General features: G+C 32.2%; 3 protein-coding genes across 7 annotated transcripts; 2 read left to right on the top strand and 1 right to left on the bottom strand.

The window, feature by feature from the left end:
• Positions 1-411: 411 nt before the first annotated feature.
• PCNA (Proliferating cell nuclear antigen) lies at positions 412-7,114 on the top strand. Of its 3 annotated transcripts, none has more exons than XM_089172654.1 (5): positions 420-640; positions 830-995; positions 1,082-1,226; positions 1,580-1,653; positions 6,819-7,114. In XM_089172654.1, exons 1-5 carry the CDS (start codon positions 420-422, stop codon positions 6,840-6,842), a joined length of 630 nt encoding a protein of 209 aa, XP_089028780.1. In that variant the 3' UTR covers positions 6,843-7,114. The 3 variants fall into 3 exon arrangements, with proteins under 3 accessions (XP_015174226.1, XP_089028780.1, XP_089028779.1); XM_089172653.1 differs by lacking the exon at positions 6,819-7,114 and adding an exon at positions 5,178-5,440; XM_015318740.2 differs by lacking the exon at positions 6,819-7,114 and having other exon boundaries at positions 412-640; positions 1,580-3,125.
• On the bottom strand, positions 2,280-9,532 carry LOC107065290 (uncharacterized). Of its 2 annotated transcripts, none has more exons than XM_015318850.2 (6): positions 9,391-9,532; positions 5,564-5,805; positions 4,729-5,247; positions 4,479-4,586; positions 4,217-4,381; positions 2,280-4,138 (listed from the first exon to the last, which is right to left on the bottom strand). In XM_015318850.2, exons 2-6 carry the CDS (start codon positions 5,798-5,800, stop codon positions 3,752-3,754), a joined length of 1,416 nt encoding a protein of 471 aa, XP_015174336.1. In that variant the 5' UTR covers positions 5,801-5,805; positions 9,391-9,532; the 3' UTR covers positions 2,280-3,751. The 2 variants fall into 2 exon arrangements, with proteins under 2 accessions (XP_015174336.1, XP_015174335.1); XM_015318849.2 differs by lacking the exon at positions 9,391-9,532 and adding an exon at positions 7,131-8,409.
• Positions 9,533-10,381: 849 nt separating this feature from the next.
• On the top strand, positions 10,382-16,683 carry app (Palmitoyltransferase app). 2 transcript variants are annotated; one of them, XM_015318853.2, is made up of 10 exons: positions 10,382-11,081; positions 11,298-11,641; positions 11,814-11,974; positions 12,323-12,481; positions 12,628-12,765; positions 12,895-13,049; positions 13,125-13,242; positions 13,343-13,455; positions 13,550-13,652; positions 16,209-16,683. In XM_015318853.2, exons 2-10 carry the CDS (start codon positions 11,493-11,495, stop codon positions 16,514-16,516), a joined length of 1,404 nt encoding a protein of 467 aa, XP_015174339.1. In that variant the 5' UTR covers positions 10,382-11,081; positions 11,298-11,492; the 3' UTR covers positions 16,517-16,683. The 2 variants fall into 2 exon arrangements, with proteins under 2 accessions (XP_015174339.1, XP_015174340.2); XM_015318854.2 differs by lacking the exon at positions 16,209-16,683 and having other exon boundaries at positions 13,550-14,745.
• The last annotated feature ends 696 nt before the right edge of the window (positions 16,684-17,379 follow it).

Genomic DNA, 17,379 nt, shown 5'->3' with positions numbered 1-17,379 from the left:
ATACAAAGATCTGTATGACAATTAAAAGTGTATAATTCTTATCCCGCATGAAGAAAAATATAAACTTTAACCTATAAAAAAAAATATTACCAGGTATATATCATTATTGCAATTATTATTGTAAATAAATTTCTATTATATTTTTTATTTTCAATGTTTTATTCATTCTTCGTATCTAACGTTATTTTTAAAACTATACGAAAGTTTATTAAGACATTTATATTTTTTCTAGTTCGAGAGAAACGTCATCTCCGTAATATCGAAGCGCCATCTACTTCCTTTCGAATAAAACAAAAGTAAATGCGCGGGTAACGTCTACTTTATTGAGCATCTCTGCAGCGTTGCACTTGTTGCATTAGATTACGATATTAATTTCATTTGAAATTCATTTAAGTTGAATCAATTTATTTCTAATCAATATGTTCGAAGCACGTTTAGTACAAAGTGCGATCCTGAAGAAGGTGTTGGACGCTGTAAAGGATCTTTTATCTGAAGCAACATTTGAATGTTCTGACTCTGGAATTCAAGTACAAGCTATGGACAATGCTCACGTTTCTTTGGTTTCACTTAATTTAAGAAGTGATGGTTTTGATAAATACAGATGCGACAGAAATTTGTCCATGGGAATGAGCATTGCAACGTAAGACGATTCATTTTTTGTTCTTTCTTTTCTTTAAAGGTTATTCTAGTAATCATAGTCAAAATTAGATTTGTTGTTCTTTGTTCTTATTTTTTTGTTTTGTTTGTTGTTCTCTTTGAGATACTAATATAATATATTTTATCCGATTATTTATATTTCTCTAATTATATTAAATTATATTTTTTGTAGAATGTCCAAGATATTAAAATGCGCTGGTACAGAAGATACTGTAACATTGAGAGCTTGGGACAACCCAGAAGTCATTGCTTTTGTTTTTGAGTCACCAAGCAAAGAAAAACTTGCTGAATATGAAATGAAACTTATTAATATGGACCAAGAACATCTTGGTATTCCTGTAAGTTAAATGCTTTCAATATTTATACATGTATTATTTGTATTTCTTGTCATATTTGATTTTTCTTTTATTGTAAAATATTACAGGAAACAAATTACTCTTGCGTAGTCAAGATGCCTTCCCAGGAATTTGCTCGTATCTGTAGAGATTTGAGTCAATTTGGGGAATCGATAACATTTGCCTGCTCTAAAGAAGGTATTAAGTTTACAGCGTCTGGGGATCATGGAACAGGTTTGTATTTTGTGACTTATTATAACAGTGCATTCTCATCGTATATGTATATATAAATTGCATGTACTATTCTCAATATACTATATATATATATATATTCTATTTTTTAATGAGGTAATTACCAATTCACAGTACTATCTTAATATCTGAACTCCGATGATTTGTCTGATAGTACACATTCAAGATTCTCTTGCTATTTTCATCACCTTAATTAATAAGAAGAAATAGATAATATTTATATAAATATTTTATAAAAGAGAGAAAAAATGTCTATGATTAAAGCTTCAATGACACATGCAATAAATGTACCATGCCATATATATATAATTAATGTTTCTTCAATTATGTTTTAGCTAATGTCAAACTCGCACAAACTGCGGAGGCAGATAAAGAAGAAGATGCAGTAATAGTTAACATGCAAGAACCGGTTAAGTTAACATTTGCTTGTCGTTATTTAAACTGCTTCATAAAGGCGAGTCCTTTATGCGCACAAGTACAACTTTCGATGTCTAGTGACGTTCCATTAGTATGCGAATATAAGATTGGAGAGATTGGTCACATTAGGTATTACCTGGCACCTAAGATCGACGAGGATGATAATTAAGAAAAACCCCACCAAAAAAAAAAAAAAAACCTGTCATATTATTCTATTTTGTACATGCCTGTAATTATCACAATGATAATGGTTCTTCCTTTTTTACATAGCTTGATATTTGTTGTGTATTTGTTTTTCCTTTTTTTTTTCTCTTTTTTCCAACTTCTGACATGGTACCTATATATTATCGTCATTGTATTTATTTTTGTAGCTTCATAAATTTTTTCGTTTACTATATATATATATATAAAATATATCGGATAATAATATTTTAATTTTTAATACGAAAATTGATGATGATAATGTTAATGATGATAATGATGAAGATATGATGATAATAATAACATATACGTATTTTTGATAATAAAAAAAGTGAAATGTGTATGCTCTATTATAATATAATATAATATAATATAATATAATATATATTGAGGTACAATCAAGGCAAAGTTAAAAAATACTTTGAAGATAGTATATTATTTAAATTTTACATTTAAAAATCATTTGGCTTGTCACAGTGTGTTGTGGTTTAGCGCAATATTAGAATTGACACTAAAAAAAAGTTCATAGTTCAAAAAGTGACACGATATAATTGTGTAATGATTAACAAGATAAAATGATGTCATTCTTTCATCAGGTTTTTCGTATTATATAATTAACTCGGTTTTTCTTTTTATTTATTTCTTTTTTCTTTTTCTTTTGTAGTAAACTGTGACCACTTTTGATAATGTCGCACTTTTATGTATACATGTAAGAAGAACTCAATATATTTTCAAAATTTGTTTTTGATAAATTTTGAATTATTATGCGTTATTCTTACATCCTAATAATCTAATGAAAATTTCAAGTTTCACTTATCCCTAATGTCTTATATCTTATACCTTTTTTTTCGTGTATAAGCTACTTTAATATAAAAATACATAATCAGCTTTACGAGCTGTGGGAATAAGAGGGCTACCATGGATGGAATAGCCTAGAAGTATACAATTAAATCTTACATAATTTAGATTCTCGTATAATTACTAAGTAAATAAATATTAATCATTAAACGTTGATTTATATTATGAATTATTTTACACGCAAGTATTCTCGTTCTCTCGCTCGTTCTCTCCTTACTCTTTCATTTTCTTTCTCTCTTGCGAAGACCTCTATATATTTGATAAAATCGTTCATCTTGCCTCTTATTCATGCACCCTTTTTTATTAGAACGAAGTTTCTAATATACCAAACTAAATATAGATTTTCGGTGTACGTGAAAAAGAATCGAAGTAGCAATAAAAGAAAAGAAAAAAAAATAAGAAAAAGATACTTTGGCAATATTAATCAGCCTCTTTGGTTCTAAAGCCCTCATCATATTGCTTCTTCGTTTACAAAAAAACTGTTCGTAATTTAATCCTTTTTTTTTTCGAGAGAGACCCCCCTCCCTTCCCTTACAATTAACATTTCGAATATGTAAAGATGATCACTAAGTATTTATTACGATAAATACAAGAATGTCATCGCTAATTGATTATTTCACCGAATTTCAAACTGATAATAGGGAGAGAATTATTTTCTTAATTATCTAGTTTTAAGGATACACCCTTTATTCACATATTCAAACGGATTATTGTTTCATCGATCAAATTGATCTTTCGTTATACTTTTCATACGAATAAAATTGTCTTTTCTTTTTTTGTTTTTTTTTTTTGTTTCATTTTACGTCGACGTAATAATGAATATATTGTAAATGCGGTCATCATCGCGCTCTTTTAAAATTGAGATTAAAATAAAAAAAAGTGTGTGTTTTTTTTTTAATTTATTTTCTTTCGTCTTGTTTTTTTTTTTCGTTTCTCTTTGTATTATCTCTCTCTCTCTCTCTCTCTCTCTCTCTCTCTCTCTCTCTCTCTTGTTGATTTCTTATTATTAAGATTTAATAGAGAGAAATGATTTAGCCATTTTTGTTACCGTTACTCCCATACAAGCTGGGATGTACGAATTTGTCATGAAGCGTCCTTAAATGCCTCAGCAAATTACTTTTTACGTTAAAGCCTTTTTTACAATAGGAACAAAGAAAAGGTCTCTCTCCCGTATGCGTTCTTTGATGTATTACCATGGATGCGTGACTTGGAAATACTTTTTGACAAATATTGCATAATTTTTGATGACTGTGTACCCTTTTTGGTTTAGGAGGTGTCGAGTTGTTCATCAAGGCTAATTGTTCTTCCGTGTGTTCTGTTTGTATGTGACGTACCCATTCCTGAGGTGTTGGATACATATTCCCGCAAAGGTCGCACTTTAACGGTGGAAATTCTTTACTGTCGTCGTCCACGTCACCCTACAAATAAAAAAACAATTATACATCAGTGTATTTTTGCATATTATATGTTTTATCTTATGAATATCTTTAATTTACCTTCCTCTTTTTTCTTCTGTTCTCAGTCATGTCGGCATGCGTGAATTCTATGTGTCTGACCCAATCCGATGGCCTGTTAAAAGTTTGACTGCACATATCGCAGGTCAAAGGAGTATACTCTTCCTCTTCCAAATCACCATCCTCGTCGGCACTGTGTACGATTTCCTACAAAGGTACCATCATCATTATCATCATCATAAATTTATACACATTTTAATGTTTTCTTTAAAGATCTAGATTAATAATACTTTGGATTACGTACCGGTTTGATATCGATCTCATGGTCTATCGTCAGGGATTCGGATGGATCGATACTTTCCACCCAATCGATCGGCTCGTCCTTCACTAACAGTTCTAAATTTAATTCCGCCTATGTGCAAGGGGTTGGAAAAAAGATAGAGAAAGAGAGAAAGAAAGAGAGAGAGAGAGAGAGAAAAAAAAAGAATATATATATTTAAGAATTACTTAAGAAGATAAAAATTAGATAAAATAAACAAAAAAAGGTATCTTACATTTTCACCACCTTCGCTTCTCGATTTGTTAGATTCGACGTCACTGCTAACGTTCTTTCTAGTTTTCCTATTAGCCTCGAGATTTTCTTTATTCTTGTTCTGTTCATTATTCTTGTTTTCTTCCAAGACCTTTTTAGTTTCAGGTTCGATAGATTTTTCCTCAACCTTTTCCACATTCTTCCTTTCTACGGACTTTTGAGTTTGAACGTTGTTCTGCGTTGTCGCCGGTTGTTGGACGTTTTCAACGATCTTTTCTGTACTAGGCTGTACCAATTTGATCTTTTGAATTTGTCCGGTCAAAGGTGCTTGTTCCTTTTTATCACGTTCGACCTTTTGATTGTTTGACTGTATGTTCTCCTTTTTACTACCCGAATTGGATTTCCATAATCCACGTACTCTCAATATATCACCAGCCCTTAATACTCCTTCCAATTGATCGTTCGTTACAGTTGCCTCTCCACTGTACATGTACTGTATAAGAATCTTCAATGTACGGTATCCGATCTCCGTTGGCAATACCTAAAATCATCGAAGAAGACACGTGAACGAGTATTGGACGACCTTCCACCTACAACACCACTGAGATCGTACGATCCCATTTAAGTTCTCTGCAAGTGGGATCGATAAAATCTCATCGAGGTGAAATGTGCTTAAGTCACGCCTAAGATCGCTTTTCAAAACGACCACAGATTACGTTGCATCCATGTAATATCATTTTTTTTAAATATATAAACACATATACTAACACAAATATTATTTTTATCATTAAACATGTATTGAAATTATATATTATTATTATTATTGTTATTAGTTGATATAAAAGAAATGAACTTACCACGATAGTTTGGGCATTCGAATTGGCCGCAAAATGACATGTTTGAAAGATGTGACTTAAATAAGAAGAACATGCTGCAAGGACAAATCGATGTGCCGCCACGTGTCGGCCGCAGGACGTTGCCAGAAGAACATCCGCAAAGGATTCCGATTGAAGTAGGGTCGCTACGGAGCTATGAAGATGTGCTCCGTAGCTATGCCATTTTAGTTGATAATTCTCCGAAGCAGCGATTGACATTTTTTCTTTAACATACAAAAGTAAGACTAATTTAGCTAAAACGTTGAACTATTTGATTACTTAGTTCAAATTTATTTATATTCTTATATTTTAATTTTTTAGATTCGTGAAAATAAGACGCCTGTTGCACACCCCTTTTACACACGCACTCTGTTTCTTTTTTAAGAGAGATTTTCTTAGAAAATCTAAATAATTAAATTGATAAAAAACATGAATTAGATTCGAATTTTATTGTCACTGTTTAATCGAATCGTTTGCAAACGCGTACTGCCACGCACAAAAAGACGTCCTCATGGTCACGATCCATACAAACTCTCTAGCGTCGATCCTAGTGTCTAATATATCGATCGTACGACGACACAACCTTTGTCCAACTAAATAATCGTTATCGAAAGATAAATGAAGAGAGAGAAAGAGAGAGAGAGAACGTGTCTGTGTGTGTATGTTGCTGCTGGCGCGACGCTAAACGATCCTACGTCATCATCGTTGAGAGAACAGATCTCACAGGATTTTTAAACACACCACGCAACAAGAAAAGAAACAATTAAATCCTCGTGGCTTTTTTCTATGTTTCACTTCATTTTACGTGGAAAGAAAAGAACAACAAACAAGAAAAAATCAATGAACAAGAAAATGTTTATATCCCTGACGAATGATCAAGAATTTAAACCAAAAAAAATAGGACAATCATCGCGGTTGAACAAAGAAACGATGATGATGATGATGATGATATTCTTCTCGTTTGATCTTTTTTTCAGTTTCTCTTTCACTTGTATTTTTTACACGCTGATATTTCTTAAAGAATTGAAATTATATGCAAGGCGCGTAATCAAATTTACAACTTTGGCGCTGACATGACAGAGTCACGCGAACGATCAAGGATGAATTACGTTTCCCTCTCTCTTTCGCCCACTCGCTCTTTGCAAACACCACCCTCACGAGTTTTCACCCTTCATATTCTTCTTCTTTTCAACTATATATCATCGTTAATTAACACGTTTTTCCTTCTTTCTTCTAGGAGGATTATGAAAATCATCAATAACAGATACAGGAACAAAACAGCACGCGGTTCGTCGATCATCATCACGTTGATATTTTAATTATTCATCACCAAAAGGAACGAAGGGTGCACACTCGCGATGTTATTTAATAATAATAATAATAATAAAAAGAAGAGGAAGAAAAATAAGAAGAAGAATGGAAGAGGATTAGAATATGGACAAATGTAATAATCATAAAAAAGAAGAAAAAGAAAAAAAGAAAGAAAATATGGATAAGCGATAGCGTCTTGCTATCATATTCAAATAAGAATAACGAACGCGTCCGTTACCTGACAACATTGGCCGAAGATAGAGAAAGTAAATGAGTGACAAGAGAGAGAAAGAAATATCTATTTCACTCCCTTTATTTATCGAATGTAACTCCCTCGTACACACAACAATACACTAGGATGATCGCGAAAGAGACGTTAAAAGATGAGGTCCGCGTCGTCTACGTCGTTGAAATGCCTTTAATATTATTTCCCGGTCACGATAAATATTAAGCGATCGGTAGGTAGGTAGATAGTAGAGTAGTAGTAGTAATAGTAGTAGTAGTAGAGTAGTAGTGTCGTGGGTCGTTTTCTGGGATCTAACAATCACCGCGAACCACCAACCACCTCGTTGTATCTCGCGCGCGTCCTCCTCCTCCTAGTCGTCGCGTCGTAACCGTCGTCGTCGTTGTCGTCGTCGTCGTCGTCGTCGTCGTCAACGTCGTAGTCAACGTCGTAGTCGTGTCGTAGTCGTAGTCGTCGTCGTCGTCGTCGTTGGTGTTTTGAAAGGTGCCTTCTTTCTCGTTCTCTCTTTCTATCTCCCTCGGCCGCTCTCCTCGACGGCGCGGTCGCACGGCCGGGGGGGTAGACGGGGGCAGATATGAGCATCGAACCGCGCCGCGTAGGGGCCTAAAAATCGATATTTCGGTCTTTGCTCCTCCATCCTCACCGCCGCCACCGGCAGCGGCGGCAATAACGGCGGCGGCGGAAACGGCGGCAATAGCTGCGCCGACGATGGCAATGCTGATGGTGATGGCAATGTCAGAACCCGCGATTCTCCTGCTGCTGCTGTTGGTGGTAGTAGTAGTGGTGGTAGTAGTGGTGTTGCTGCTGCTGCTGTTACTGCTGCTGCTGCTGCTGATGGTGGTGATGGAGGTGGTGGAAATAGCAACGGCGGCCGTTTTCGCCGAGCTAGTTAGATTCTCCCTCTTCCCTGTATATATATATGTATACCTTTCTCTTTCTCTCTTTTCCTCTGTGAGACTCTATCTATGTATATACAGTAGTACCCCGGTATGTATTCGCCGTTCGTCATCGATTTTCCTGGCTACCAATCGCACGCATCCATTTATCGTATCGATCGGCCGAGCTGATTTCAGCGTTTGCGTCCGTCCGTCCATCCGCCCGCTCCACGATTCATGTTCTGAACGCCCTGTCCCTCCGCCCTACTACCCCTACTTTCCCCATTTTTCATTCTCTCTCTTACCCTCTAGTTTAACTTCTACTCGCTCGCACCCTTTTGATTTCTCCCTCTCCTCATTCTGTGTAGCCCCACTTCCCTCTCTTTCTCTCTACCTCTTTCTGTTAGGATCTTCCTTTCTTTCTTTACCTTTTGAAAGAGATTTCTGCTACCACCACCAACCGTACCATCACCTTCGCACTACCACCATTACCATTTCAACACCACCACCACCACCACCACTACTAGCAGTACTGTTACTATTACACACCATCCCGTTTGATAGGAAAGTGTTTGAAAATACGTGAAAGCGCGCGAACGTCTTCCTTCTTCTTCCTCCTCTTCCTTTGACAACTACGACTATGACAAAGATGATGAAGAAGACGAGGAATTTTATTCCTCGTGAGCTTTTCCGTTTCGCTAAACTCTCTCTTCTTCGCCCATCGCCATATCCCGGTTTCCCTTAACTACGCAACTACCCTCGATCGTTCCATCCCTTTCTTCCCTACCTCGAGTATCTCTCTCCCTCTTACCCTTTTACTCCCTCCCTCTCTCTCTCTCTTTCTCGTGCTTTCACTTTCTACTCATCTTCCACGAAAACGTGGCGACGAAGACGACGACGATCGCGATTTTTCCCGCTACGCCTGTTGATCCCGATGATCTACGCCAATAATTTCTTCCGAACCGTTTCCTCAAGTTCCGACCTTTTTTCACCCTGTGGCCCTTCCTTTCTTTAACATACTACTTGCTACCTTTCTTTCTATTTCTTTCTAGTTCTTTCTAGTTCTTTCCTTTCTACATTCTTCTTCTTCTTCTTCTTCTTTTCTTCTTCTTCTACTTCTTCTAAATTATAGATTTTAGAGATATTTTATTTGATATTTACGATGAAAAATAATCCGTTCACGATATCAGGATCGTTAGTTCGTCGATCGGTTATATTTTTATTTACATCGTGATCCCACGTGTGACGAAAAAAAAACCTTTAGACCCGATCAATTCCAAAACTCTTAATATCGATCTTATGAAAGCGTTATAGAAATAAAATGTTAAAAAAAAGTAAAAATTATAGAAGAAAGAAAGGAAGTAAATAAAAATCCATACCCCGTGTGTCTTCGATCCTTCCTTCTATCCTTCCTTCCTTCGTTTGAGTTTCTCTTCGGAAAATATGTGCAGATGCGTCCTGCTAGGGATCGAAACGTGGATCTTCTCTCTCTCTCTTTCTCCCCCGCCCCTCTCTCTCTTTCTCTTTTTATCTTTTTTCTTCTCTTTCTCTCTTAGTGTTGCCACGGTGATCGTCGGCTTCCGGCCGTTTCGTTCTTCTTCGACATCCGCAAAGATGGCGTTCACGGTGCGATCCTTCGATTTTCAAGATTTTACCGTGCGTGCATGGATAAAGAGTGAATGAGAGAGAAAGAGAGAGAGAGAGAGAGGCGGAAAGAGAAACGAGAGAGTGTGTGTGTATGTGTGACAGAGAGAAAAAGGGGTATGCGCGCCTACGACGTGTATACTGCATTGCGTCGACGACCTATTTTGCAAGGATGGGAGGGCGATAAGTCGCGCGCGCTACTAACGTTCAACGATCGATCACTACAGTTACAAGCAATAATCGTTTCTTTTCTATTAAAAGCCTCCTTCTATCTCCATTCTTGAAATCATTAACAATATGTATTTATTTTTTTATCAAAATCTTTTACAATTCCTCTTCTTTTTTGATTGCAATCGATTGCGATCTTCGATCGATCCCTCCGATCGATATCGATCCTTCCAATGTTTATGAATTTTTACTCGATATTCAATATATATCGTTTCTATAATCGATATCGATCAAAATATTACAATTGAGTTTATGACTTAGCGTTTAATATTTAATCTAACTACTCAATACGTGTAAATTAATATTAATTGAAACTCTAAACGATTGCACATACTTTGTTTTTGCTACATCTCAATTGATTCTTACATATTTCTAGATTTAGATTCAATTAGAGTTCATTGGAATGTTTAAAAACATGATGTTTAATGATTACGATATAAATCACGATGAGCATTTGAAAATAAAAACAAAAAATCCTCGAATTATTGTTTTTCGATCTTTTATTCGATTATAATTCGAATTTGAGATTACCCCGTGCGGCCCGCCAAGTCACGTGATGCGCGAAAATATCACGTGGCGCTTTTTAGTGCTCCAGTAGAGCGCGCCAGTGTACATTTGATTAAACATCATGACGAAAGGATCTGTTTGCTTCGCAAATACAAAATTGCAAGTTTGTCAACTTATCCTTCGTGCACTATTAAGTCTAATATTATAATGTCATTATGATTAACCTACATTTATTTCAATAATTAATTATATATATCATTTAGTAACGCACATACGCAACGATTTTGCGCGTGACATGTCGTGAGTCGACCCACTTTACGAATATAGATCATTAATTCTTCCTCGGACGATCGTACCTCGAGCGTGATCTCATCGATATAACAAGTGTTCCTCGAACTTCCTTATTTTTTTTTACAAAATATTGTGATGTTTTACTATTTTAGAAATTATTTTCACAGTCATTAAGAATATAAATAAATCAACCTACAACCTATAAACGATCTCCTCTTCGAATAAAGTTTAAATGTGTCATTTTTCTTGATAACGTCATGGATCTTAACGTACTTCAAATACGTGTGCATTTAACGAACGATGTAATTAGGTTAAGTTGACCGATGACAGAAGGTTTTTGATTCTACTATGCTTTACCTTTGGAGTAAACCGACTGATTAAATGTCAAATAATACATCTCGTAAGTTCGAATAATAAATATTTTTCTACTCTGTTTATAAGTCGACTTACGATAAACATCAATTAGTATTTTCTTTTGACAGTTTCTTATCTTTTTAACAATATTGTCAATCTTCAGATATATATATATATATATATATATATATATATATATATATATATATATATATATATATATATGTATTTATAAATGTTTATGATATTATCATTATTACAGTTTTGTTGGGACAAACGTTGAATGACAAAAGTATCCATAATTATCAAGAATCAAGATGAACTATGGTTGTGCATTTACTAATATTTTACATTATTATGAAGACTCAATGTGTGTGATAAACTTTTTACAAAGATCTCAACTGTATTTGCTTGTATATATCAAAGATATTTAGAGTGCAAGTTATCGTCCATCAATATGCCTCACGTGACTAGAAAATGGGAATTGTTTCCTGGTCGAAATAGATTTTGTTGCGATGGCAGGGTAATGACTGCACCCCAAACAGGAGTCTTCTATGTTACGGTGTGTTTGGTTGCTGGTACCAGTGGATTGTTCTTTGCTTTCGAGTAAGTTTCCTTTTTTTTTATTTTCTTCTATTTGATGTGTTTTGCATTGCGATGAATATTTAGATTAACAAGAATATTTATGATCAGCACGTTGTCTATTGAAAATGAGATACTATATTCTTTTAGTCGTTGTCATTTAGTTGTATTTTCTTTAAATATCTCTATTTTACAGTTGTCCATTTTTGGCTGTACATATAACACCTGCAATCCCGGTAATAGGTGGATTATTATTCGTATTTGTAATGTCTGCGTTGTTTCGAACGAGCTTTAGTGATCCCGGTGTTATTCCAAGAGCAACACCGGATGAGGCTGCTTATATAGAAAAACAGATTGGTATGAGTATGAACATACGTGAATATATATTTCATTAAGTTTTTCATTTGTCAGAATAATATCAGAATTATTCTAAATATTCGCATAATAGCTTTGTACATCCTAAATATAAATATTAACTGTTTGAGTCCTAAGCAACAAAATAGCACTGTTCAAATTTCTTATCAAAAAGTGTTGTGTTATTGAAACTTATGTAATGTAAAAAATTAATATGTTGTTGCTTTTCCTAGGACTCAATCAGTTAACGTAGTCATAGATACTTATATTTTTCTTGTTAATAACGTTCAGCTTGTGTGAATATTTTGTTAATTATTTACTTATCTATGTCTTTTGCATGTGCTGATACAGAAGTACCAAATAATGGTAACTCTAAAACATATAGACCACCTCCAAGAACAAAAGAAGTATTGGTACGAGGACAGCCCGTAAAGTTAAAATATTGCTTTACTTGTAAGATATTTAGACCACCAAGAGCCTCGCACTGTAGCTTATGCGATAATTGTGTAGGTAGGTTAAAGAAATTTTAGTATATACTTAGCATCTTTCTTTTTGTTTTTCTTTCTTTTACACCTATCCTTAATGTATGTATATTATACATAAATATATGATCCATTAAAGTCTATATATATATATTTTATTTTGAATTATTCCAGAAAGATTTGATCACCATTGTCCGTGGGTTGGCAATTGTGTTGGTAGAAGAAATTATAGATATTTTTATGCTTTTATAGTATCATTAGCATTCTTATGTGTTTTTATATTTGCCTGCGCTGTTACACATTTAATAATGCGTGAGTATATTTTTTATAATGCTAAAAAAAGAAAAAGAAAATAAATCAAATGATAAACAATAATGTCTTATTAAAAAAAAAATATCTTATAACAATTGTCTATGTTTTCTTTTTTTTGATCGTATTCAGTTACAAGAGACGACAGACCATTTTTAGAAGCTGTCAAATTATCTCCTGGTAGTGTCATTGTAGGAGTGATATGCTTTTTTTCTGCTTGGAGTATCTTGGGTCTTGCTGGTTTTCACACGTATCTAGCAACGAGTAATCAAACAACTAATGAAGATGTAAGTGTTAATTTATGAAACATAAATATAAATGAACAATTTCAAATAGTAGATTAATTTTCATTTTACTTACAGATAAAAGGTTCTTTTACAAGTAAAATAGGTCAAGAAAGTTTTAATCCATATAGTCGTGGAAATATTTGTGGAAATTGTTTCTATGTTTTATGCGGTCCTTCGCCACCAAGTTTAATTGGTAATTTTCATCAGATTTATTTAGATTTTGTAAGATAATAATTATTATATATATATATATATATATATATATATATATATATATATTCATTTGTATACAGATCGTAGAGGAATAGTTACTCCTGAGTACCGTGCAGAACAGGAACGAGTTTCTGATGAAAATGTGATAGCTAATAATAAGTCGTATGGAACAGTAAAGATTATCCAACCACAGGTAAAACCACAAGGGGTTTATTCAAATGTTTAATTAACATTTATATTGAGAACATTAAATGTAATATTTACTTTGATTTTGTTATTATTCGTAGTCAAACGGAACAGGACTGCAGACGAATGTTCCAACAGAACTAACGGATTCAATGAATAATCTTGTTACTGGTCGTTACTCTCCAAGATTAGAATCTATTAATGGTGAGTTGTCTCTTTTACGGCATCCTTCTCGTTGTACTGATGAAATTCCAAAATATTCTCATCAGTTTATAAGTGATATTTATGTTCCATCATATCCTATGCCACATTGTCCTCAGGAAAAACATATGAAATATAATGTTAATGATAGGATTAATCCAGAATTTCAAAAAGGTATACATAAGTATCCACATAGATGTAGAGAAGAATATCACAGGTGTTCGGATAACAATTTAATATATGATCAGTGCATACAAGATCACAAATATGCGATAGATCTTCAAAAATATCCTCAAAGATATTCCGAGGATACTTTACAATATAAAATAGACGATAAAAATGGTTATTCTGATTTACAAAAGTTTCCACAGTGTCGTTCTGAAGATCCTTTACGTATTTCTCAAAGTCAACATCATACTATGAAATATAATAATCTTAGATGCACCGATAATGGTATTAAATATCCGATAGCAAAAAATATATTACCAGCACGTATATTAGGTGCTACTGGTATTCCTATACAAGCGTTAGGACTTGTAGATAATCGTTTTGGTTCAAATCCATTGAGTAATAATTTATCTTACGTTGAAAATTCATTTTGTCCTAACGATAGTACAGAGGAAAATCTTTTGAATAGAAGATTTATCATGAATTCTATGAGCGATAATGATGACATTTAACATTCATTATAATTCATTCATTATCGCGTTATTATTATGCGTTAATTAATATTGATAAAGCTGTCGCGCAAAAACAGCTTTGTAACATTCAGCCTCGCCTTTGTAATATTTAACGTGATTGCAGCATAGCTGGCAATAATAATAAGGTAAATTATAACATTGGACAAAATGGTAGTATCCAAATGGCACTGGTAGTATTTTCTTAAAAAAAAAAAGAAAACAAAGAAAAAGAAAAAAAAAAAGAAGAAAAGTAAAGAACAAACGAACAAAAAAAATAATATAAAAAGTTATAATAGTACATTTAAATAACAATGTGCAATGTATATCGAATTATCGTCTTGTTGTTAGAAAAACCAATTTATGATATTAAAAACAGAGCTGTGTATATAATAGATAATATAAGTTTATAAAGAGAATTTTTATTTTTTGTTTTGTTTTTTAAATTATTAAATATTCTTTTTTCAAATGTTTATATATATATATAGTTGCATTTGATTGATTTTTATACGAGAATTTTAATAATTATTTATTATGAGAAAAGTGTGATGAACTCTTGTTATTTTTGTATTTTTTTTTTTTTTTTTTTTTTTTTAGATTAAGTTGTATTTTTGAGAATATATATATATATATCGTTTGTATTTTTGACTGAAAATGTATATTTATCGTTAAAAAATGATTTTATAAAATTGAAAAGAAAGAAAAAAAGGTGCTTTTATCTCAGCCATTTATAATTTGTTAGATATGTTTTTTTTTCTCTCTCTCTATATCTCTCTCTCTCTCTTTGTAGGATTTAACACAATATTCTTTTTTTTTCTTTTTTTTGTTACTGGTTTACTAACGCTTCTGTCAAATTATTCGATAACAATTTCAATGAATCATTTTTCTTTGTTCAAATTACATCCTGTTATCGAGGGCTCAGAGAATTCCATTTGGTAAGTTTACTTTCTTACATCTGAAAACTAAGTGTATGTTCTAATAAATGAATGGGTTGGCATTTATTAATTATTTTAACTAAATCACTGTGTTACATATATATATATATATATCTGTTGTCTTTTTATCACGCGCGAAACTAATTTTATAAAACATTGTCATAATTCAGATATTAGTAATATACACATTATTGGCTTCTTCCTATAAACAAAACCAAAAAATTAACAAATCTTCATATATCCATTTCTATTATATTACATATATATATATAAATCTAGCTTTGTAAATAATTTATAGATATAGATATAAATAATATAGTATTGATTTGTTTTTATTTTTTTTTCTTAATCTCTAATTTATAGAAATAAAATATTTCAGATATATATATTTTTTGTTTTCTCTGCACGAGATATATAAGATATATAGTATCACATATTATTATAATATATACATCATAATATAAGTGTAAAGTAAAATTCAAATTATTATAATAATTATTATAATATAAAATGAATATATATAAACACTTATTTTTACATTCAAAAAGAAAACAGTGGTGATGGAGAAAAATCTAACTGTTTAAAAGGTACTTGTATATCCGTTAAATCATACACATTTTGTGCGTGATATTGATAAATAAAACAATAATAATAATAATAATAATTTAAAAAAATTCACACAATATAAAATTACATATATGCACATGCACACACACACACACACAGGACACACACAGAGGACACACATTGTACAAAGTCGTGTGAATTAAAACATAATAAAATAAATGTATAATTATGCTTACATAAGTTGTACATTGCAAAGGTACATAATAACTTGTTGTATATATTTTGATATTTATTTCCTGATATATATATATATATATATATAAATCTTTCTTTTAGATTAAACTCTATTTATAAAAATTGTATTGCTCATCTTTTTCTAGGTAGTACTACGAATAGTGTAAGTCAGCTAGTTACCAACGAAGTACCATTAGCATCGCTCAATATTGCTCCAATTGATATCGATGAAATTGCTCCGCTTCCTCCGCGTCCAAACGTTGCAGTTTCTTCTGCGTTGGATACCAGCACAGTACCATCAGTAACCGTAACTACTCCGTTGTCTGCCTCAAGGCTTAGATTATTACAAGATACTACCATGATTGAATCTGCATTAGATTTAGATTCATTGGAAGATTCTAGCGTTGGTAAAGGAAGTCAAGTAGGCCTTATTAAAATGGGAGCAGTATCATAATCTATTTTTATGATTAATTTCATTTACAAACATACTATACACACACACATACATACATACATACATACATACATACATACATACATACATACATACATACATACATACATACATACATACATACATACATACATACATACATACATACATACATACATACATACATAGAGTATTTACCAATGGGAAGTTATTATATATATATATATATATATATATATATATATACATTCACACATTATTATTATATATATATATATATATATATATATATACTTAAAAAAATGATATCAAATTTTAGGCCTATTTGTGTGATATAAAAGTATGTGTATAGTAAGTGCAATGATTTTAGTATGTATAATGACTTATTAACTGTTGTTCTTTACAATCAAAGATTATCAAATTTTTTCTGACTTATACAATTTAGTAGATTTGAAAATATTTCAAAGAAAGGAAAATAAGAAAAGAAAAAGAAAAAAAGAAAAAGATAAAAAGAAATAAGCTCAATTTTATATTTCTCATAGCCACAAGAATCTGGGTACAATATTTAGCATTTAATGGATAAATGGGTTTTCTTATTCATCTTTACAAATGATATTTAAAAAAATCATAATGTACGCATATAATATACATGTATATATTATATGAGTATATTAAAATGGAACCAATACATCATTGATTATTATTTCTGTGGTAAACTGATATATATATATATATTTTTTTTTTTGAAATTCATTCAAGCGGCACTATTTACTACTTATAATTGATTAATCAAACTTCTTTTTTTTTAATTTTTTATACAATAAAAAATAGTCTGTCGACTCTTATCGACACGTTTGTATACAAATTTTGTTCTGATTTGCACT

Source organism: Polistes dominula, unplaced genomic scaffold (assembly GCF_049000335.1).
Source record: "Polistes dominula isolate Pdom_NZ unplaced genomic scaffold, Pdom_raw_medaka contig_23, whole genome shotgun sequence".
Lineage (NCBI taxonomy): Eukaryota > Metazoa > Arthropoda > Insecta > Hymenoptera > Vespidae > Polistes > Polistes dominula.
Note: the sequence above shows the minus strand (reverse complement) of the source record. Positions and strands in the feature narration are given on the sequence as shown.